Source organism: Mus caroli, unplaced genomic scaffold (assembly GCF_978045245.1).
Source record: "Mus caroli unplaced genomic scaffold, Mus_caroli_1 scaffold_2, whole genome shotgun sequence".
NCBI lineage: Eukaryota > Metazoa > Chordata > Mammalia > Rodentia > Muridae > Mus > Mus caroli.
The window spans coordinates 74,817,793-74,841,910 of record NW_028227257.1 but is presented as its reverse complement, the minus strand read 5'-3'; the positions used below and the strand labels follow the sequence as shown (position 1 = coordinate 74,841,910).

The following is a 24,118-nucleotide window of genomic DNA, read 5'->3' as shown; positions in this document are numbered from 1 at the left end:
TCAGCCACCAAACCCAGACACTATTGCATATGCCAGCAAGATTTTGCTGAAAGGACCCAGATAAAGCTGTCTCCTATGAGGCTATGCCAGTGCCTGGCAAATACAGAAGTGGATGCTCACAGTCATCAATTGGATGGAACACAGGGCCCCCAATGGAGGAGCTAGAGAAAGTACCCAAGGAGCTGAAGGGGTCTGCAACCCTATAGGTGGAACAGCAATATGAACTAATCAGTACCCCCAGAGCTCGTGTCTCTAGCTGCATATGTAGCAGAAGATGGTCTAGTTGGCCATCATTGGGAGGAGAGGCCCCTTGGTCTTGCAAACTTTATATGCCCCAGTACAGGGGAATGCCAGGGAGTAATTGGGTAGGGGAGCAGGGCGGGGGGAAGGGCATAGGGGGCTTTTGGGATAGCATTTGAAATGTAAATGAAGAAAGTATCTAATAAAAAATTAAAAAAAGAAAAAGAAACTCGGGTGGGGGGTGGGATGTGGAACTATCTGAATACTAAGGACTGTTATTTCTTTCAGTCAACAGGCATCTTTAACATCCACTCTTTAGAGCCACACCGCTCTACCATTTAAGATGAGTAGCCAGGCTGTGGGAAAGAGGGCAATACTTTCAACTTTTTCTAAAGGAACCCTTCTTTAAAACTCTAAATATTTTTTGTGGGTTAGTCCCAGCTTTAAGCTACCCGGGGTTGGAAGGAAGGAGTCCTAAGACACCAGCAGAGGATCTTACAAGCCAATTCCTTTCCATATATGTTTCTTTTTCAGTAGTAATCATTTTAGGGTAAAGGCATGTAGGGAGTCCATGGTCATCTAGAAATGAGGTGCTGAGCAGAGAAGGGTAAGGAGTCTGGGTCTTAAGGCGGGCTTAGCGCACACATCTTGACACTCCATGCAAGTTTCCTCCCAGTCTTCCTCTGTCAGGGCAGGCCATCCTAACCATGCTTATGAAGAGGAGAGGGAAAATGGAAATGGGTGCGTGGGGCCGGGCCAGGCACAGGGGTGACGGGCTGCCCAGGAGTCCCTCCCCCAAGTTTCTCCTGGAACGCGCCCACATATTTATTCTGAACCGACCTAAGAGCTGGTCCAGGGCTGGGAGCCCGGTTGACACCAGCAGTTGTCCATTCCGCACCGACGGTCGCGTGCCAGCAATGGACAGCAGCCGAGGGCCCCCTCCGGGGCCTCCGGAGGCCTTGCTCTTCCTTTGGAAACTAGAGGTGCCGCCCTGACCCGCCTCGGACGCCACAGACCGGGAGCTGAGGGTACCCGCGCCGCAGGTGTCTGCCGCCGCCATCTTGAAGCTCCTACGATGACCCAATCGGAACTCTGGGAACTGGAGCGGGGGCCTGTCAGAGCCAGCCCCAAAGTCCCGCCTACACGCCATTGGCAGCCAATAGAACTGAGATTTCCTTGCAGGTCAACCAATCGCAAGGCCTATTGCTGAAAAGTGCGGTACGTAAAGCCGGAGGGTTGTACGCGGCCCAGGTGAATCGGGTCCGTCTGAGTCCTGGCCGAGGAACTTCTGTTGGTGTTTGGGGCCGCAGGTGGGTACCGTCCTTCCGCATTGTGCCGAACGTTCCTACGTGCCTACGTTCACGAGTTAAAAGGAAAGGAAAGAGAAGCGATTCGTCCCCAGGGCTTCTAAAGCCACTGGGAGTTGGCGCTCTCCCCTGCTATTTAGCAGAGAGACGCCTCTCTTTGCCTCTCTCACCTCTCAGGTCTCTAAGGAAAGTTATTCCCCATCCCTACTACCCCACCACTACCCCTCCTTGAAACCTTGATTTCCCGAATGGTTGAGCTGTCTGGAAAGGAGTAACGGTGACTTCAGTGGCTGGTGAGCTCTTGGGCTTAAGGCAGTGAGAACCCAGGGTTAGGTGGGTTGGGTGGTAGACTTGACTTAGAAACTTCCCGTCATGAACTTCGAGACCATTGAGCTTTCTTCCCCTACTCTCACAGACTATACCTTTCTGACAAGTCCCCGTGAGCAGTTTTTCTTAATTTTAATTAGTGTTTCTGGAAATCTCGGAGGGTCTTTCCTAAGCAGTGTGAATGGCAAGTGTTACTCTGACAACCCTGTTCACACATTTAATTGTCACTTCTCCAAAGCAGCTGCAAATAACGGAAACTACTTGAAGTTTCTCTCCCCTAAATCTGAGTGGAATTAGATGTATTTGTACCTTATTTTCCTAGTAATTTGAATCTGAATGGAGAGGGTTTCTATTACACTATGAGTTTTATTTGTGGTAGAAAAAAAAAAAAAAAACCCATGTAATTCAGACCTGATTTTTTTTTTTCATATGTGAACTAGAGGAGGAATTGGTTAAGTGATTTCTTGAAGACATCCAAGATAAGCAATGTTTGAACTGAAAAAGAGACCTAAGTCAATACTTGTGTCACTGAATTACTGCTGACAGTGATGGGTGATACATGATATATGGATTGATTGATTCATTCATTCATTCGTTTATTTTGAGACAGGGTCTCACTATGTAGCCCTGTTTGGTATATAACTCTCAGAAGTCTGCCTGCCTTTGCCTGAGACTTACAGGTGAATGCCACCACAACACCTTTACTTATGGTTTTTTTCTTTCCATTCCCTCTTTCCCTTCCTCCTTCCCACCCTGTCTTTTTTCCTGCATCATACTCGGGCTTGGGCAGGAGACTATAATTCCAAACAGTTGGAAAAGGAGAATCAGTCAGAGTTAGCATCAGCAAAACAAACAAATAATAATAAAAAACTCCAAACAAATATAAGAGAATCATATGGGGGGGGGGCAAGCAACAAAGTCTGTGGTTTAGCAGCACATCAACCAGAGAGATTTGATAAAGGTTGCTTGTTTTCATTTCAGATTTGTCACCCGTAGGTGCAGCACATGCCTTTATATTTTTAAGGCACTCAGATAACTGCTAAGCACTTGCTTTCTGCTTAAACCCAATCTTGTGATTTTTATACAATCCTGTCATTTTATTAAAATGGTGGATTCCTTCTCTAATAGCAAATAAAGAATTCCTATCCTAGTTCCCAGTCTTTGTAGTTTAGTTGTCAAACTCCTTTTAGGCAGATAATATACTTTGTTTCGTTTGATTATCCTTTATTATTCTCAGTAAAAACCCAACACCAGTTAGAGTCACAGCAGGAAGTATGACAGTTACCGTATATTTGTGTTTGGTCTTAAGTGGATAGCTCTGAGACCAAGTAGTAAGTAATTTAGGTTTAGCAGACAATAAAATCTCTTGAATCTTCTCATCTCTTCCATGAGTGAACCATGAGGCTGGCATTAATGGTTGAGCACAGCTTTGCTAGAAGCTGAGATTTAATTTCAAATACTTTTTATATGTTACATCATGGTCTTCCTGTTCCTTTGAGCCATTTAAAAGTGCCAGTTATGTGACACTTCTTTGTGTTGCCCCACAGAAGTAAATGGCAGCTGGAGGGTTATACAGCTGTCAGCCTGTGTGGTGGACTCTTCTATCTTTCTCCGTTATATATACTTTATATTCTAAAACCCCTCAAGGTCTCTAGTATGGTCACACTCCTCACTGTCTCCAGTGTTTACTTAGTTTAAAAAATACTATTGTTTGAAAGCAATTTTTGAAGAAATATTACTAAAGTTGTCCTTTTGAAGCAGACTCTGCTGTAGGCATGATCCTGGGAAGAGAAGACCACACAGTCTCTTTTAAGGCAACACCCCACATCCTATTGCCAAAATCTACAAGAACTTCCTAGGACTGCCATAACGAACTGACATAAACTTGGCTGTTTGCAGAAAATGTTCCTTTTCAGAACATCAGAGGTACCAACTATCATCAGGGTGACCTGAGTCCCACCCCTACAACCCACGTGGTAGGAGAGAGCCAGTGTGAACAAGCTGTCCTCTCACTTCTCTTGCCGTAGATGCTATGACAGGCACTCCTTTCCCAATAAGTCTATGTTTCATAGTACACTAGTACCCTTCATGTTAATAATAGTACTAGCAAGTGCTAAAGAGACGAATTTCTTTCTTTCAAACTTTATATTGCAAATTGTTAGGGATATTGTATGTGTGCATGGCACATTAGTCATACTAAAGTCCTATTGACTTAAAAAAGTTTGTTGCCTAATATGTACATTAGTATTAGTATATTAGTATATATTAAAATAGTAGTGGCCTTTAACTGATTGAAACAAGAGTGAAATGAGATTTAGGTGATTGAATATTGACTCTAAAATGTTTAGGGCGGCTCAGATGCTTACATAACTAATAAAATACTTACACGAGCACATATAAGTGTCTGGGAGACTTGCAATACACTGAGATTCAGATTAGTCACAGTGCCTGCAAATAGAATAAATATATGTAAGCAGATAAAATCCCTCTAAATTATATGTATTTGAAGTTGGATAAGTATCTTATTTGTTGTGAACTCTGAAAAGCCATATGTGCAAACACATACAAAGCAAACTTTGACATTTCACATAGGAATAGAGACAAAATAATTTGTCTTTAAGTCATAAGAACTGATATAGAATTATTATAGCTAACTGTATCATAGGTTTTAACATTAAAATATTTTGCCTTTCAATTGCTCATGTTTTTTTTTTCACAACAGCATTATAAACTATTTAGTACTGTATTTCAATTTTATGATTAGCCATACATGGTGGCTCAGTGTCTTTAATCCCACCACTCTGGGGGCAAAAAAAAATCTCTGAGTTTGAGGCCAGTACAGTCTACAAAGCAAATTCCAGGACACTCGGGACTACATAGATTATGTAGGGAGACCCTGTCTCAAAAAAGAAAAACAAAAAAACAAAAACAAAAAACACTAGATATGCATACTGACCTGGAAAAGCAGAAGGGTGGATGGCAGCCTTATCAACTCCCAAAACTCTGAGCACAGAGCTTCTTAGCTTTTCATATAACCTGTCATGTCTTCTAATTTCTTCCTTAAATTCTCTCTTGGATAAAAGACTTTAATAGTCCCATTTAATAAAGGTCCAATGGTATTGAATATCCAAATTCAAGACTCCTGCTGCCCCACCAAAAGGAAGACACAACTCACTGAGAAATATCTGCTCCTACTTTACAGTAACTTAGCCCAGCACTGGACAGAGACGCTTTCACATTCACAATTTGGATTTACTGCTTTAGGAATCGGAAGCCATGGATGACCCACACACGCTTTGAGACCTCCTTCAGATCTGGGGTTTCCTGGAAACCTACCATAAAGTTGAACAAATTGTAGAGCAGACTTATGGTAAGTAGAATTTTTAGAATTCAAACACCCCTTGATTTCCTTTATGGGTTTCATATTCAAGTTAAGTCCTTGGCTGTTGTAAGGCTGCTCCCTGCTGGACAAAATGTGACTTTCTAAAGAGCACTAAGGGCACTAAATAGGTGAGCAAAGAACTGCTCTGTGCCCCACCCCCTTGGTGGGGGCGGGGACATTGTTATAGTCACAAAAGTGCTAGACTGTTGCCACCAGGTTAATAATCTACTGAAGTCTGATGAGAGGACGATCTTCTCTTGTTTCCTTATTTATTGGTTGTTTCTTGTTTAGGGGTGTCTAAAAGTTATAAAAATAAATATTCAGAGATACCTGTCAGTATGGACCTTAAATGACTTCCTCAATTGTATATCCTTTGTGTGTGTGTGAGTGTGTGTGTGTGTGTAAGTCAGTATACTGTTATAGTAATGATAGTTGTAACAATTTTACTTCCATATGCTATTGGATAGAAAATGATTTGTGTCTACACAATACCATTTCCCAGCAGTTGAAACTACTTCAGTGTAATTTAAATTAGATCATATTGGATCTATTTTGAATGAGCAACTTGTGTTTTATATTTTAAAGTACTGGTAATTAAACATTACTTGGTCTCTACCATGTTCCAGCCACCATGTTTGCTCGAACATACGGAGTATACCTACACAGAGTCGCAGTAGGTCAGACTTCAAATATTTTATCTGCAGCTAAGCTATCATAGACCCTTATCATATATGTATACAAAGTCCTAAAGTTGATTTAAAGCATATGAGAGAAGAAAGAAACTGTCTTCTTACCTTCAAGCCAAAATTTTTTGGGGAGTACAATCTGCACAAAATTATCTGGTTATAATCTGGGACTTTTAATGTAAGTGTACACTTTTTGTTTGAAAAGAAAAGAGAGGCAGAAATAATATTCAATACATAAGTGAAAGTGGAGCAGAAAAATTGAACTTATATTCTTTCAAGGTCTCCTGTATTTTTATAGCTGTTGTAAAACATGTCTCCTATATTTTTATAGTTGTTGTAAAACATGTGAAGTCCATACTTAATTGGAATTATGAAGAATTAGTCATAGTAATAGTTCTTTGTTAATAAAATATTACTATAATAATTAGTACTGCAGACCAAGAATGTAAATTGATGTTAACAAGAGAATGTGCCTTTTTCTTTTTCAGCAAGAATGTAATATCACAGATAATACATAGGTTAAACTTTGCATTGTGTAATATAAGGTTATAAACATAGGCAAAGCTGGGCGGTGGTGGCGCAAGCCTTTAATCCCAGCACTTGGGAGGCAGAGACAGGTGGATTTCTAAATTCAAGGCCAGCCTGGTCTACAAAGTGAGTTCCAGGACATCCAGGGCTACACAGAGAAACCCTGTCTCAAAAAACCAACAAAATAAAACAAAACAAACAAAACAAAACAAAACAAAACCAAACATAGGCAAATATATGAGGTAATTGTGTGATACCTGTACAGCAATCCCAAGCCACCATATCCTCAGAGCATCACTTGCACTCCCCAGCACTAATGCTGTTCTTTCTCTCCTATCTCTCCTCTCCCCTCTTTTCTCTTCCTCTACATCTCCCTAGTGATGGGAGTCTAACTATTGATAGTTTCACATTCCTGGACTCATTAGCTATAATTTACCATGTTTGGCTTAGTCTTCCTTTTCTTTTCTTAGAGGTAATAAATAATCTACCTTTTGTTGTAACTACTTAAATTATGTTTGTATAATTTTTAATTTTCATGTGTACTCCTAAGCAATGTGTTTATATTTTGCCTCTTTTTCTTATAAAATAGTATCTATTTTCTTATTTCACTCACATTTTGGTTTTTTAAAAACTTTGTGTTGATTCTTTGTGAGTTTCACATCGTGCATCCCATCCGAATTATCTCCACATTCCTTCACATCAACCCTCAGCCCTTACAGCTCCCCCCAAAAGAAAGAAAGAAAGAAACAAACAAATCCCAAAACATCTCATCGGGGAAGCTGTAGTGTGTCACAGCGTGTCACAGAGTATACACTTTTGTTCACACATCTTGTAAATGCTCATTGCAAAGAGTCATTGGTCTGGTTTGAGGCCTCTAGCTTCTGCTATGCTATCAATACTGGATCCTCACTGGGACTCCTCTTGGCTGTCATTTGTTGCCCTGTATAATGGAGATCCTACAGCTTTGGATCTACAGGACCAGCCCCTTCACAGGCTCATGCAGTTCATAGATGGGGTAGATGTTGAACTGGGCCACCCGAAAGCTTTGAATCTGAGCCTGGGTGGTAGCTGAGTCAGCCTGCCAGCTCTCCTGCACCGACACCACTGGGGCAAACTCTCCAACACTGCCCTGGCTTGCTCACCCAATGGTACATCCCGTAAGGGGCGGGGCCTACTTTCTTGCTCTCACAGCTTCAGGCTGGCTTACCTGCATCCAAGCCAACAGGGTCACCGGTATTCATTGCAGCCCTTGAGGGGTGGGGCCAGCTGTGTTGCAACATGGTCTCAGGCAGCAGCCCAGACCAGAGACATCCTCATGGCCTTTGGTGGTGATATGAGCCACAGACTTCAATACAGACCCCTGCTACTGTATGGCTGGGAACCCAGACAAGGCCATCAGATGCAGCACAGGCCCAGAATTCACCATGACCTAAGGTGACAGGGCAGGCTACTTGCATCAGGCTGTTCACTCGATCCTTGTACCTCCAGTTCTGCCTCTCTTTATATAGTGCTCAGACCCTTCTGCTTCTCTTTCTCTCCCATCTCTCCACCACATACTTGCTCCCGCTACAGGCAGACCTCTGGATGTCTTGCCTGCCTGTGCCTCCTAGTGTGATAGCAGGTGGGCCTCTGGGTCAACATTGTGATTTAACGGGTCATCCATGAAGTGTGTTACATTCTTCATTCTTTCACATTATCCCCTTCCTGTGACTACAAATCGAGATATTCTACATTTGGAGTTTATCTGGAGTGTCTACTCTTAGGCAATTATTAAAAGTCATTGCAGTAAGAATTTTTGAAAAATCCTGGTTACGGTCACTTTTTTAAAATGTAGACATGGATGGCTTAATGTTTTTTTTTTTTTCAAACCATGTGACCAGCATGCAGCTACAAAGAAAGACATTTTGTAATCATTGTATAAGATCGCTCCATGGCACATGCTGGTCACTTTCCCTTTCTTCCACAAGGATAACAACTTACCTGACTTCATTGTGGGGGTTACTTTAGTTATGTATTATAATATATATTATATTTTACACATGTGTTATAATTATACACATACATATGTATTATAATATACACATATTGATAATTATACTGTATAGCTTTTGTTTCTCCTTTACTTTGCTCAGTATTATATTGTGAGATTTGTTGACCTTATTACATCTAGTTATAGTTTACTTTCATTGTTATATCCTAGTATATGGACAATAACTGTTAATTCACCATTAGTACATATTTGGGGAGGTTTTATATATTGTCACTATGAGCATGCTACAGTGTATCCTGTGTGTATCTTTAGGAGTAAACAGTTTGTGTAAATTCACATCCAACTTTGCACAATCTGCTATCTCCTAAGATAGCTGTGCTTGTTCACACACTCATTAAGACTCCAGGTGCGCCACACATTTTCTAGGGCTTGAATGTATCTATCTTTTTATTTTTCAAGTTCTAGTGGCTATGAAATAATTGTATTTGTAATTTATAATCTCTTGAGAGTTAATGAACTGGAGTACTTTTTTCATATATAGATTGGCTGTTTGATGGTTTCTCTTGCACAGTGCCTCACCTCCCTTGCACACTCTCCTATTTGCTCTGTTTCTCTTTGACTGGCAGTTTTTTATGTATTTAAAAATGAATTTATAATTAAGTGTGGATTCTGATTTCTCTTACTCAGATTTGTTCTTGAGTTTTCAGTAGTGTTTTTGATGAACAGACGTTTGCAGATTTAATGTATGTCAGTTATGTTGAATCCCTCTCCTTGTTTAAGACATATTTGTGCATTCCGAGGATAGGATATATGTGATGTTCTCTAAGCATATTTTTGTTCTGTTCTTTAAAGTGCTTTTTTGTTTGTTTGTTTGGTTGGTTGGTTGGTTGGTTGGTTGGGGTTTTTTGTTCGTGTTTTTGTTTTGTTGTTTCCAGTCCACCCAGAGCTGGGATCAAACTCATGGCTTCAGGCATACTAGGCAAACACTCTATTAACTGAGCTATATCTGCAACTGTTGTTGTGTTCTTTAGACTTCTCATTCTAGACTGTATTTTCTTAGAAGGCAATTTTGCTTTACTGTTTGGACTCAAGACTATCTCTGGAGAAAGAGCCACACAAAGTGGACTTAGGTGGTGCGGTGTCATAGTCATGTACTTTCTACAAAGCAACTCCTTAAGAAAATTGGCCTGTTTGTCAACATTTTACCTTTTGTGTTTTGTTTTTTCTTTAATTGCTGCTTTGTGTTATTTGTCTTTAAGGAGAATCTGCTGTGTTGTTCAGACAGGAATTTCTGGAATAAGAAAATAAATGTTACAGTTCTCAATGTTAATGACATGGATACTCATGTTTGTTTTGTGAAATATAAAATTTTGTGAAGAATTTGTTGGTAATCCTAGTAACCTAGATTAAAGTATAATTCTCTCTATTAAAGATTAGCATATTAAATATACACTTTTAATTGAAAGAAAAATTAGATTTTAACTTTTTGTCACCAAGGCAATGAATGCATTAATGCTGGCAGTTATATTCAAAAGTTATAAGTGTCTTCTAAATTATTTTCAATAGGTCCACATGATTACCATTTATGGCTAAGTTTAAGTATTTATGAGACCTTCCATTATATTTTTTTTTCAAAATGTCACTATATGGCCTAGTGTGTGATATTATTTACATTACAGAATTATCTTTTTGAATACCCTAATTATTTACCTTTTATCTAGACAGTAATGTATATTAGTAAGTTAATTACTGTTGTGTTACTTTTATATTTCATGAGATTAATTTCCCATTTTAAGATAAAATACACTCTGATCACAGTGCATAAAGTAAAAGGAAGGTAGATGACTAGAATTGACTTCTCATTAAGCATTTAAATGTTCTTCACTTGTCAACTACAATTTTTAGTTTAAAGTATCAAATTAACTATTATTTTATCCTGGCTTTTATTTTAATTCATGCATTTAAAAACTGATATTAAGATAAAAGATAATCTCAAAATAAATCAGTATATTACTTATGAGTGGAGCAACACATTAGCATTGGGTTCACAATAGATCATATCGCTTTTATTCCATCGTACAAGCTTAGCAGCACAAACAGAATAATCAACATATTATTTGGCTGTCATGTGCTGAACAGAAACCAGAGATCACAAGGAGGTTTTCCCTAGCTGTGGTGATGGCCTTTTTGTTCCAAGCCCCCATCTGGGAGGGCCATGGTGTGTTATCATATGGAACGCGGGCTTTTCTGTAATCTGCTTAGCTGCACTGCCGTTTGAATCTTCATTCCATGTTTGTGTAATTTATAATTTTAATGAGACCATGGCTCTTGTGGGCTTTGAGATATATTAAAAGCTCTTTTGTGCATATGCTTTTGTTCTTGCTTAATAGGCTCAGTGTATTTAAAACTGATGAATTTTTATTCATGAATTTGGATGTCTGGAGATTAACTTAGAGTGAATATCATTGCACTCATCTATTGATGGTTAGAAAGGGGTTTTGTTGCTGTTGTTTTCATTTGCCTGTGTGTGTGTGTGTGTGTACACCTATATGATACTTGTAACTAGAAAAAGGCTAAACTTAAATAATTTTAAGAAGCTAAAAGTGTCATGATTAAACAATAAATAGATTAAATTTTAACCACGTTATTCAAAGACACCAAATTTCAGCATTAGTGTTATATAGTAAGTAAATATTGTAAAGGAATAATTATGAAAAAACCTTTAAATAAACTAATACCTTAAAATATTTAATTTGCATCATATTGTTAAAATCACACTTAAATACTCAGCAGAGATAGACCTTATTTTGATCATATGGGTTGTCTATGGTCATTATAAATGAGTCATTTTATTTTTTGGTTGCTAGGCATTTGTTAGGCATTATAACCATTTTTAGGTATTCTTATTTTCACAGAACTATTTTTAAATGAAAGCTTAAAAGACATTAATGGTTATGAAGAAAAGATTTATAAAAAGCAGCTTACTAATAATTTACAAAATTGATCTCTTTGTTTTTGCCAAAATCCTGGACTATACTAAATGCTTCAGTCTCTTTAATAGCTACTTATATGTTGACAAATTTTGAATATAAACAATTTTGTAGTTATATAGGAAAAAGAATTATGGTCCTTTATAAACCCAGACATATTTTTAAACTGCTCTCTATTGCACTGGGGTGTAACATACAGAAGTATCCCAGGAGGGATATATCTATTTTTAAATCTACATTTTCATTGCAACAGGATTTGAGAGGATGAAAAGATTCTAAAAAAAAAAAATCTGTATTTACTATAAATGTTGACATATGCTTGTAATTCTTGCAAGTCTAATTCTTGCAGTTCTGTGGCTGAATCAGGAGAATCACCATGAGGTTGAAGCCCCCTGAAACTACACAGTGAGACACTATCTCATCAACAAATAACCAAGTAGCCCAAACCAATCCTAGATTTACTGGTTTTGAAGCATCATTTTGCAGCTTGACACATCATGATTCCTATTAAGTTTGCAATAGCCAGCAGCCAAGGAAATCTCTTACCATTTCCTTTAAACTTGAAACAAGAGACTTAAAAACAACATTCTATTCTGACTTTATTCAGTTTCTCCATCACTTTGACCCTGTTTTCCCTCAACCCTCTGCTCTAGTGCTGTATTGTACAGTTTCGTTTAGTTTAGGATCTGTTCTCAGTTACTTTGCATTGCTATGATAAACACCCTGACCAAAAACAGTTTGGAAAGGGAACACTATGTTTGTCATACTTGTCCTTATCACAGTCCATCATTGAGCAAAGTCAGGACAGGCATTCAGGCAGAAGCAGGGGCTGGAACCATGGGAGAATGCTGCTTGCTTTCTTGCTCCTCATGGCTTGCTCAGTCTGTTTTCTCACATCTCCCAGGACCACCTGCCATTTCTCACAATGGGCTTAGCCCTTCCACATCAATCATTAATTAAGAAAATATCTCAAACTTATCCACGGGCCAATTTGATGGCGGCATTTGGGCTTCTCTTTTCCCAGATAACTTGTGTCAAGCTGACAAAAGCAAATGAACACCAGAACAAGCTATTGAAAAATATATGAACGCCAACACAGTTATTGTCCAGTGGCAATTTAATGTGAACCATGCAATGTTTTTTCTTAACCAGTTATATCCAAATATTACCCAACTGTTCAACATGTATCAGTAGAAACTTTTAAAAAGTTGTATTTTCCCATGTTTTGTATTGTATTAAAAATTCATTGTGTTGTATATGTTAGTTTTAATTGGTCACATTTAAAGTATTCAACAGCCACAGGGGACTGCACAGTGTATTACACAAGCATATTACATATTGACAAAAATACATATTGTTCCAATCTTATTATTCTTCTAATAATATGTTCAAGGTACCTAAAGAATATACATGAGATATGAAATTGAATTATGGTTATTTACAGTTCTGTCAATAATAGCACTGGATAGAAAATTAGAATTCTATTGCATGACTCCTGAGTACTGACCAGATAATTTGTAGATAGGCTTAAATATACTGTGATGACGACTTAAAATATACTGTGATGATATGATGAATGAGGAATATTATTCAGAAATCCTCAGTAACTGAAACTTAACAAATAAAGCTAGATTTCAAGTATAGTAAAGAGCATGTTTTACAACAGTCGCACAAGCAGTTTTAATATGTTTTAAAGTAAAGCTAACTCCTCCTTTTATGCCCTCAAATTTTTCCAGACTGGGGCTTGTATAAATGGGTTGGAAGCTTTCTTTTTATATGTTTACTTATAAAATGATTTCTAAATGTCTCTAGAATTTTTTACATAGAGAATTCTCTGTATGGTACTATAAAGAGACATTATTTCACCGAGACACACTTTTAAATATGTAATTATGAGTTACAAGACCATGAATAATGAGTAATAAGAGACGATTCAACCATCTTACAATGTGGTTATGTAATGATTATAGGGATTTGCTTTAAAAACCTAATGTAAAGCTGGGTGGTAGTGTGAAGGCCTTTAATTCCAGCACTCTGGAGGCAGAGGCAGGAGGATCCCTGTGAATTTGAGGGCAGCCTTGTTTACCGAACTAATTCCAGGACAGCTAGGGCTACACAGGGAAACCCTGTCTGAAAAGCTAAAAACCAACTAACCAACCAAACTAGTGTACCCACTTGATAAAGAAATGTAGGCCCAAGTTGGCTGAATGACTCAGCACTTACAAGCATGTAATGTTTTTGGCCTAGGACCCAAATTTGATTGCCAGCAGCCCTGTCATGTGGTTCACAACCTCCTAAAGCTCCAACTTCACAAGCCCTGGTGCTTTCTCCATGTGCACTTGCACTCACATGCATACAGTCCTGCATACACACACACATACACATAATAATAATAAATATAAACCTTAACAATGTAGATGTCAGCATAAATAGTTGACTTGCTAGAATATAGCTTAGAGAAAATAATGCATTCCTTGTATTTTTCCCACTTTCTGAATTTTGAGTACTATGACTTAATCTTCGCACAGTTTAACTCTTATGTGGGTATTAGCCAATGCCTGTTGTATTCTTTGATTCACTTACGTTGTATTAACTACTCTCTGTGACGTTTGTATTTAAAGTGCTGACATAAAATGTTAAACCCTTCTATAAACAATACCTCTAGTTTCTTGGAGATGATAAATCCATCCATTGATTTCCTAATTTTATTATGTACACAGTCAATTGTAATCCAAGATTACAGCAAACAAGATGTTAATTTTAAGACATAATCTATGTACATTTCAATTACAGAGCATGATGTTACAGAAGCACAGAATAAAAAGGAGTAACATTTGTGTGCTATCCTCACAGGAGCTGTCAATAAAAGATGTAATAGGGGATTTAGGACTCTGGAAATGGCCAACTAATTTATGTGAATCTATTTTATTTCAGCTAGAAAGACCCAGCTCTTTCTCGGCAGTGCATATTGTGCAGCACAGGCTGTCTATACAGAACCAGGCGGCTGCATATGGATAGTCCCTTGATATCATTCACTTGCTGTGTAATCTTATTATGCAAAGTTCTAATCTTCACCTAGAATGAATGCCTCTGGGTCAGAATATAGTCATATCAGGGTTTTTGAGGTCATGTTTTGTGATCCTTAGCTTATTCTTCTAAGTAGGGCTGGGATTTAAAGGGTATTCCCCAGACACTAGCAGAGATAGACAGCAGACCCTGCTGCCTTTTTGGAAGACAAGACCAACATGAGGTCCCTGGTAGGATTAAACTTGATTTGTAGCTGTAGGATTTTTTAACAGATGTATTATTGGACAGGGAATAGGGGGCCACCAGCACAGCAAAATTGAATCCTGACTGGCGTTCTCAGGGAGTATGCTGCCTGCTAAAACAGCAGCTGCATGTGGGTTTGACTTCTTTCAGGTGAAGCGACTTCCAGTCATTTGGAAAGGATGGGATGAAAAGGAACCTTGGTGATAATTTTGATGTCTGCAAGATTTAGTACCAGTGTAATGGGATTATCGGTAACACCTTCACTACAGAAAAAGCCACCTGGCGTTATAACTGGCAGCAACTGAGAACTAATCCTTTCCCATCTCTTGGATGTCATTCACGAAGCTCAAAGCTGTTTCTGCCCTGCTAACTGTGATTAATTTTATAAACAACAACAAAAACCAGGTGATGAAGGCAAAGAATGTATCTTTTATTGTAATATGTAGGTGTAACTAATGGGACTTATAAACTCTGTGACATAAAAGCTGAGCATCATATGGTTCAAAATTTATTACATTGTTCAAATATAAAACTTGTTTCATGATGTCTTATACTTCTTTTAATTGAGTGACCAAGTAATTGCTGTTCGTAAAAGTTTGTATATGTTTGTATATGATATTAAATATTAATTTAAATATTTTATATTCTTTTAGGTATAGGGCCATTATTATATATAAAATGTGTATCGATGTAAGAAATTGAAAATAATTTGTTTTGACAGACATTTTATCTGTGTTTGATTGTTTGAGTTGCTGATGACAAACATTTAGTAATTTAAAATATATAAGACACATTTATGATATTTAAGTAACATTAGCTCAAACTGTTGATGAAATGGCTCTTTGTGAGAAATACATGATGTAACATGGCCAAGGCTGAAAATAGTTAATGCGATGTTGAGTGGCTCTTTCTAGAGCTCAGTGGTTCTCAGCCTAGCTTTCATTCAGCAAATGGAGTAGTTATTTGCTCTAGAATCAGTCCGTTCTTTAATTTTTTTAAAACATTTTATTTCAACCTAGAACCTTATCACATACTTTGTTTAGAGGTGTTAATTGTTTTAATATTCTTCTCTTACTATTCAGAATAAACTGAGAGAAAATGAAGTGAAATTATCCCATCAGTCACCCACACAGTATGCACCATAACTGCCAAGACAAGAAAAGATAATTAGTGTTGTCAGTGTTATGATCTCAGAGTAGTTCATTTAAAAATATTTATTCATAGGACTTGACTTGTATCTTTTTGTGCTTCTTGATCCAGTAGCTTTACATTTCAAAAATAGCTTATAAAAATGCATTTTAGATGTTTTTAAACTTTAAATTTTGACTGACTGTGGGTGAGTAACATACCTTCATGATATTATAAGAGTACAACATAATCACTTACATTATAGGTGTTCCTATAGCATCTGTGTGCACGTAGTGCCTTTCATCTTCCTATACTGTCTTTACTGCAAAGCCCTCAAGTAGAATGTAAGTGTGACTAGTGCAAGCATGTTATTTTGGTGTGACCAGTTTCAAGTTACTACATTGTAAGTGTGCTTCTTCATTTTTCTCTGTTTGACATGAATGGGAAAGCTCACACTATTTCACCTAAACTGTATTCTACTTGAAAAATTATTTATTTAAAATTTTATTGTGAGAAAAAGCTGTCCATAAAATAAAGGACTGAAATCTTTCTTCCATCATCATGAAATTACTTGTATAGGTCAGGTAGTTTCCCATCATCTCGGATAATAATACATCAGTTCTAGTTAATAATACTGTGTGATTTTTTTTTTAAAGTATCATCTTTAAGAGAAAAATCTATAAGTTTCCTTTTTAAAAATGTATTAATAAAAGGAAAAAAGGAAGGAAGGAAGGAAGGAAGGAAGGAAGGAAGGAAAAGAAGGAAGGAAAAAAGAAAGAACGAACGAACGAACGTAAGGAGCTGAAGGAACCCCTTGCAGCCCCATAGGAGGAACAACAATATGAACTAACCAGTACCCTCAGAGCTCCCAGGGACTAAACCACCAATCAAAGAAAACACATAGAGGTTCTCATGGTTCCAGCTGCATATGCAGCAGAGGATGGCCTTGTTGGGCATCAGTGGGAGGAGAGGCCCTTGGTCCTGTGAAGGCTCCATGCCCCAGTGTAGGGGAACACCACGACAGGAAGTGGGAGTGAGTAGGTTGGTGAGCAAGGGGAGAGGGAATGGGATGGGGGTTTTCAGAGGGGAACCAGGAAATGGGATAAGCTATTTATTAAGTGGCTCTTCAGAGTTAGTCTCCTTTTCTTCTTCAATTTTAGGTGTCATTTGCATTGTTATAATTTCTTTTTTCCTTAAGAAGACCTAAAATAAGTGCATCTTAACAAAATTCAACATGCGCATGTCAGGCATTCCCAACGGTACACACTCTTTTCCATGAATACAGCTTACTTGAGTGTAGCACTCAGTTGGTAATTTATACATTTGATTCATCTTGAAAAGGTAGATGCTAATTTAATTTGCAGCATTGATGACACAATGATGTAAGTAAGAGCTGAGGTATTTTGTGATATAAAATAATGGAATATAAAGTACAAGAAATGAAAGGTATATTTAAAGGGATGTTAGATTTAACAGAGCAGCATTCCAAACACTGCCCCTGCTGCCCCTGTTCCCGCCCCTACCACCACCACACACACAATGTCCCTCCCCCATCCTCCTTTTATCCTCAGAGAGGGTGGGCCCTCCCTGGTGCCTCAACTCTCTGCAGGATTAGGGCATCATCTCCCACTGGGTCCAGAGAAGGCAGCCCTGTTGGGGATTTCACAATCAGGCTACAGCTTTGGGGACAGCCCCCTCTCCAGTTGTTGGAAGACCCACATGGAGACTGAGGAAAGTGACTGAAGTAGTCTATTATATATCTCATTATAAGTCTTAACTGATGAGGAAAATTTATAGAATCACTCCAAAGCTGACACTTTAAAATAAGAAAGATTAAATTTTATGTTTCTGAAAATGTGGAACACACCTCTATGCCTCTAATGTCAGCCAAAGACCTTTTTGGGGCTTTTTTCCTAAGGCTTGTTAAAACTGTCTCTTTGCTTGCAGGGAATCATTACTAGGGCCAATTGGTTGGTATGAGGTTATTTTGATGCTTCACACAAAATGAAGAGTGTTCATTGCCTTAAACCTGAGAAGGATGCTGGAATTTTTTTTTCCCTCTTGGAATAAAATAAAAAGGCTTAATAAAATCCTCATAGATTGTGGAATCAGAGTGTTCCGAATTTGTAGTTTTTGAACATGAGAAGTAAATTGGGCAAATCTTACAGTTAATTTTAACATTTATAGATTTGGTCAATTCATGAGCAGTCCTAAGGGTGATTTTGCTATCCCAGGAGTTTGAATTGTGTTATTGGAGAGGCTGCTGTGTGAATGTGAGTGACTGAGCCATTGCACAGTATGTACTATCCAGCACTCATGTATCTTGATGAGCCTTTGTTCCTTGTCAAAGCAACCTCCAGTTAGGATCATAAGTGGACATATATCTTACAGTTGCTTCATATTCATCTTTTTATGGGAAAATGTGGTTTTTAAAGTAACTTCATATCAGATATGTCAAAATAACTTGTTTTTCTGGCCCAAATGAAAGTAAATACAGCAATAGTGTTGTTTCTGGGTCTCATGCTTTGCTCACCTCCACTTCTCCAGGACTGAGATCCACCACACCCTGCTAGCTTTTGGCCAAGACTAATATTTTTATAACTTGCAATAAGTCCTCTTCTTATATCAGTGCAGTAATGCTAACAAAACAATATTAATCATTGCTTTAGTTGGCTGCTAAAATGCTCAGAAACCTGTAGTTTCAGTATTTAACACTGAAAAGTTCCCCGTGTTTGATACAAAATGCCTTCTCAAAGAATTCTATACCTAATTCATCCTTTATGGGCCATTTATAGCTTTGGAAAGTCTGGAATTACTCAGTCTATTTCAGCCCTTTGGTCTATATTAGGATTGTAGAATTAGTGCCAGTGCTTCCAAACACCTAAATAAAGGAATCTCTTGTGTCTTGCTTCTGCAATTCACTTTGTTCAGTTTTTGTTGTTGGTTTTACTGTCAAGTCCAACTTCTCTTTTCTCCATGTCACTCTTTATTCCCATATATCTGATAGTTGCCAAAGCACTTCTTTCACTAAAAGTGAGAGGTGTATATATAGCATCAGAGGAGAATGTAAGCCAAATGGCTCCTCCATGTGCTCTGAATTACGTGAGTAGTTCTCAGAATCTCTGTGCCTTGGTTTCTTCATCTGTAAAATGAGATTCCTGAATATTGGGCAAGTTAGCCTCTGTAAAGCAATTACAGGAGTGCCTGGCACACAGCAGACCTTACCACATAAGGACTTGCTGTTATTCTGATACCTGGCATTTTCCTCATATATATTTTAACAGAAACTGATGAACTGTGTGCTCCAGCATACTTACAGATCTTCTTATCAGCAATGTAGACTAACATAGAAAGACACAGCCTTTCTTCCTTCTGACCAACATTACTTGAATTTTGCTATATTACTAGGGAAGATCGTTCTGCATATCTCTTGCTATATTAAGTGACAGTCACCATTTATGAACACTTTGTTTTTCTTAGCTTTCTCACTAATTATTTTAATAAAGCATCTATGTATGTTCTTCTTTAAAGGAATTGATTCATTATCTTAATGACATTAGGTTTTAGAACATATAATAGGGAATAAAAGATACCATTTTTTGTTTCTTAGGTAGAATTAGAATTTTGAAGCACAGCCTTCAAGGCACAAGTCTGTAATCTCAGCTACTTGGGAAGTGGAAGCAAGAAATTTGCAGATTTGAGTCCTGCCTGGGTTACAAGGTGAGTCAGGGCCAGCCTGCCTCAACAAATTAGTGAGGATGTGCTTCAGAGGCAAAGACGTCAAAGTATCTGAGGCTGTACCTCAGTGGTGGGTGCTTAGCACCCTAGGGTCAGTTTTGAATGCTCATGCTCCGCACTTCTACCCACACCACAGCTAGGATATGGTAAAGGATGTAGCTTATGGTAGTGAATAGATGAACAAGGTTTCTGAGGCTAGATGTGGCCATTAGCCTCCTTGAGAATTTATAACAGTGCCTTTCAAATGTTACTTTGCTTTAGAGTCACATGGAGAACTTGTTCATATAGAACACTGAGCCACATTCCCAAAGTATGTGATAATATATCTTGAGATTGCCTCCAATAATTTGACTTTATATTTCAAAAGGTTGCCAGTTGATGCCATGTTCTGATTTGCGGGGATACACTTGGATAATTTCTATATTCATGTGTTAGTATCCTGATGAGATAAGTAGAATAATGGCCTTCCAAAGACCTATCTCCTAATCCCTGAACCTGAGAACACTTTATTGTTCATGGTAAAAGGAATTTGAAGATAAGATTAAAGCAAGAACATTGATCATCGTAGATTACTGTGAGATGAATATAGTTATAAGTGTCCTTGTAAGTAAGAGAATGGGGAGAGACCATTGAGTGATGGAGAAATGCAAAGCTTTGAAGGTAAAGGAAAGGAACTCTGAGCCAATGAATGCTGGTAAAAGCCAAGGATTTTTACCTAAAACATCTGGCAAAGACGAGCCTTGTTAACACCTTGGTTTTAACCAATGAGATTCATTGTATAATTGTGACCTGCAGGCTGTGCATTTATATATTTGTATTGTTTTATGCTGTTAGATTTATGGTAATTTGTTACAGTGGTCATATGCTAGAAACAACACATCGGTAGCTAACTAACTCTTAGCTTACTAGTTGACTTTATGTCAGGAATTCTTGATCTCCGCTCATGATTGAGAAAACAAAAGCATGTGAGACAGTTGCTACCTTACTTTTCCACAAGACTAAAAAGCTGCCAACATCTGAGTCCCTTCTCTACTACACTCATGGTCTGGGTCTGAGATGAGCGAATGGTGGCATTTACAATGGGCATATTTTCCCACTTCAATATAATCAACACAACCTTCCACAGACATTTCCACAGGCCAGCCTAGTCTAGACAGTCCTTCATTGAGAATTGTAAGTGATTCTATATTGTGCCAAGTTGATAAAATTCACCATTGTAGACCCAGGGAGTCATGGGAATAGGCCTGGAGCAACAGTGGGGTTGAAGGGTCTCCAAACCCCAGAAATCTCGTCCTGAGATTGGCAGGAGTAGGATTGCTGTCCCATCCCCCCAGGCCTGCATGTACCTGCATATATAGCCCTGTGCCCCTGATCCTTGTCTCCCCAGAGGGGGTTTTATAGCTGGTAACCAGGTTAAATTTCCATTCCCCTTATAAAGTAACTTCCAACACCACCTGGAATTCCTGTTCATGCAAATGAAGCATCCCTAGCACCCTGGCCTTAGCCAATAATGTACACTCCCCAAAGGTTTAAATAGCCTTTGTTCCTCCAATAAATGGAACCAGTTCTCAGAAGCTGTTCCATTGTGTGTGTGTGTGTGTGTGTGTGTGTGTGTGTGTGTGTGTGTGTGTGTGTGTTCTTCGCCAGTGCACTCAACACCAAACAAGATCCTGCCTCTACCCACATGCCTGGCTCCCTCCAGTCCAACCTGGTGGTGTGAAATGGGTCTGGCTATCCCAAGGGTAGAAGTGGACACAGGGCCTCAAACCAGCCTGTGCTCTACCGTCTTCTTTCCTTTAGATTTCTGGTACTTCTTGTTTCCTTCATTGTCTACCTGTTTTCATATTTTAGTTCCCAATCTACATACTAGTTCATTTCATCTTTTCTTAGCCTGAATCTAATCTTCTTAGTAAATTTATATAATAATTTATATTGAGTTTTATTTTGAAGCAGAGTCTCACTGTGTCTCACTGTTTCTCATCCTGGCCTTGAATTCAGGATCATCCTGCCTCAGCTTTACAAATATTTGGATTGTGAGAGTATTTCATAACATGCTTAAACTCTTTGATTCAACTACATTTAAAGTTAAAATTATAAAAGTGGATAAATGGTTTAAAAACCAATTTTTTTCAAAGATAGACAAATGGGCAATATGCATAGGAAAAATATACTTAATGTTATTTATTAACTAAGTGAAAATCATTGTCACAGTTGAGATATCAATTCGTGTTTATTAAGGTGACAATAAGAAAAGCATGGATATTATGAGGTATTGTTAAATGTGTAGAGAAACTGAAATATACATATATTTCCCCTAAAAAATAAAAGTAAAAAAAAACACTAACTAACTAAAAGGTTGCAGGTGTTTTGAGAAGCAAAGCATTACTATGTAGCCACAGTTTCACTAGAAAGAACTGAAAAAAGAAATGTTTCTGCACAGAACAGGCACATTAAACATTAAAGTTTATGGAAACATTGTTGATAATTGCCAAGAAATGACAATCTAATGAGTTGATAAAAACAGTGTATGTTTTCACTGGATTATTTAATGTCCCTCTTCCTCTTTCCCCTGCTCCTTTCTCTGTTGCTGTGATAAGATACTATGACAAAAACAACTTAAGGGTGAAAGGGTTTGTTGTGGTTCACAGCTCAGGGCACTGTATATCATAGTAGGAAAGTCATGAAGACAGGAGCTGAAATTAGCTGGTAACATGACATTCACAGTTAGGAAGCAGAACAACAAATGCTGTGATTGCGCTTAGTCCCCTTCTTCATTTGTACAGTCTAGGATGATCCCCTCTCGGGTCCTCTGTATTCATACCTCATACTTTTAAAGAAATATTCTGTATAACATATTCAGTTTCTGTAGTTGCTTTGTTTTTAGTGAGAAATTAGCCTTTTGTAGCTACTGTCACAACTGGCAGAGAAGTTCTTCTGCTTGACTTGTTCAATAATTATCTTTCTGTCTTACCACTTTTTCTTTCTCTCACCACTGGTCTTATGATCCCCCCTCTCTGTGTCTCTTCAGAGTATTTTACTAACTCTTGTTTTAGTTACTTTTCTATTGCTGTGATCAAGGTAACTTAAGAAAGAAAACATTTTGGGGGGTTCATTATTCCATAAGGTGAGCCCTTGACCATAATGGCAAGGAACATGGCAATAGGCAGGCAGTCATTGGAGTAGAACAGTAGGTGAGAGCTTATATCTTGATCTATAAGCATGCGGCAGAGAAAGAGAGACAGAGACAGAGAGACAGAGACAGACAGAAAATAAGTAACTAAATAGCTTTTGAAACCTCAAAGCACCCCCCACACACACACCTCCACACCTCCAGTAACACTCTTTCGCCACCAATGCGCTATCTCCTAATCCTTCCCAATCAGTTCCACTAAATAGGGACCAAGCATTCAAATATATGCCCTATGCTCCTTTCTCATTCAAACCACCACACTTTCCAAGTTTGTAATAAAACTCTGCTTGCCCATAAACTCGTCCTTTTTTCCCCTCACTGTAGCTGTTCTCAACTATGATAGTTCAGTATCTTAGGGGGCATGAAGAAATGTTAGGAAACATTTTGACTTACCACAGATTGGAATGAAAGGACTGTTGATAGCTAGAGGCCAAGGATGATGCTAAAATCTATTAACTCTCCATTTTAATTCTACCCAAAACAAGTTATCAATCCCTGGGATTTTAAAACAACAACAACAACAACAAAAACCCCAAATCAACCAACCAAAAACCCAAACTCATTCTTGCCTACCTTAAACAAAATTCCTTTCTTTTTCTCAGCTATCAAATATTATAGCTTTTCAGCCAGGGGATATTAGTCTTTGTGCCTGTGTCCCACTTCCATTCTTGGATTTGTCTGCCTTGAACTTGCTCAGGTCTCATACATGCTGTTATAATCTCTGTGAGTTCATGTGTATTTCATTCCTGGTGTGTCTGGTTTCATGTAATCATCTGCCACTCTGGATCTTAAAATCTTTCCACCCCCTCTTCTATGATGATGACTGAGCTTTGGGGGAGAGGGTGTGATATGTATCTCTTGTGTAGGGCCAACCACTCTGCAGTCTCTTGTTTTTTGCACACTGACCAGCTTTCCATCTCTGTGTCACAGTATTGTCTACAAGAAATGTGTCTGATGAGAGTTAAGAGATGCATTAATGTATGGATATAATACTAAGTCATTAGGAGTCATTTTAATACTTTCTCTATTTAGTAGAATAATAGTACCAGGCTCTCCTTTAGGGCCTGTGTCCAATCTAGGCACAGGTACTTGACATGATAACGGTGCCAGGGGAAGGTGGCCTTAAAGCTAACCAAGAAATGGTTAGTTACTCCTATAACATTTATATCACTATTGTGAATTACTCTTGCTCAGGGGTCACAGTTGTGTAAGATTGATGATTGCTGTCCTCTGATAGCCTACATAGCATCTTTTAGCATTGTGACATCTAGCCAATAAGGATGGTTCAGGACTGCAAACACTTGATTTTTCCATACTTGATGATATATGTGATTGCATCTTC

General features: G+C 38.3%; 2 protein-coding genes across 7 annotated transcripts in view; one reads left to right on the top strand and one right to left on the bottom strand.

The window, feature by feature from the left end:
* Positions 1–1,331, bottom strand: part of Elp4 (elongator acetyltransferase complex subunit 4) — a 224,480-nt gene extending 223,149 nt beyond the window's left edge. For all 3 annotated transcript variants that reach the window (XM_021154303.3, XM_029471291.2, XM_029471298.2), the window contains exon 1: positions 1,081–1,331. In XM_021154303.3, coding sequence (XP_021009962.2) covers positions 1,081–1,300 — 220 coding nt within the window. In that variant the 5' untranslated portion in view covers positions 1,301–1,331. The remainder of the gene's footprint in view (positions 1–1,080) is intronic.
* Positions 1,332–1,442: 111 nt separating this feature from the next.
* Positions 1,443–24,118, top strand: part of Immp1l (inner mitochondrial membrane peptidase subunit 1) — a 56,864-nt gene continuing 34,188 nt past the window's right edge. For 2 of the 4 annotated variants that reach the window (XM_021154310.3, XM_029471328.2), the window contains exons 1-2: positions 1,443–1,550; positions 5,139–5,244. The gene's annotated coding sequence lies outside the window, so the exon portion shown is untranslated. Of the gene's footprint in view, positions 1,551–5,076; positions 5,245–19,458; positions 19,569–24,118 lie in introns of all 4 variants that reach the window. The other 2 variants (XM_021154315.3, XM_085834602.1) reach the window with 2 other exon arrangements.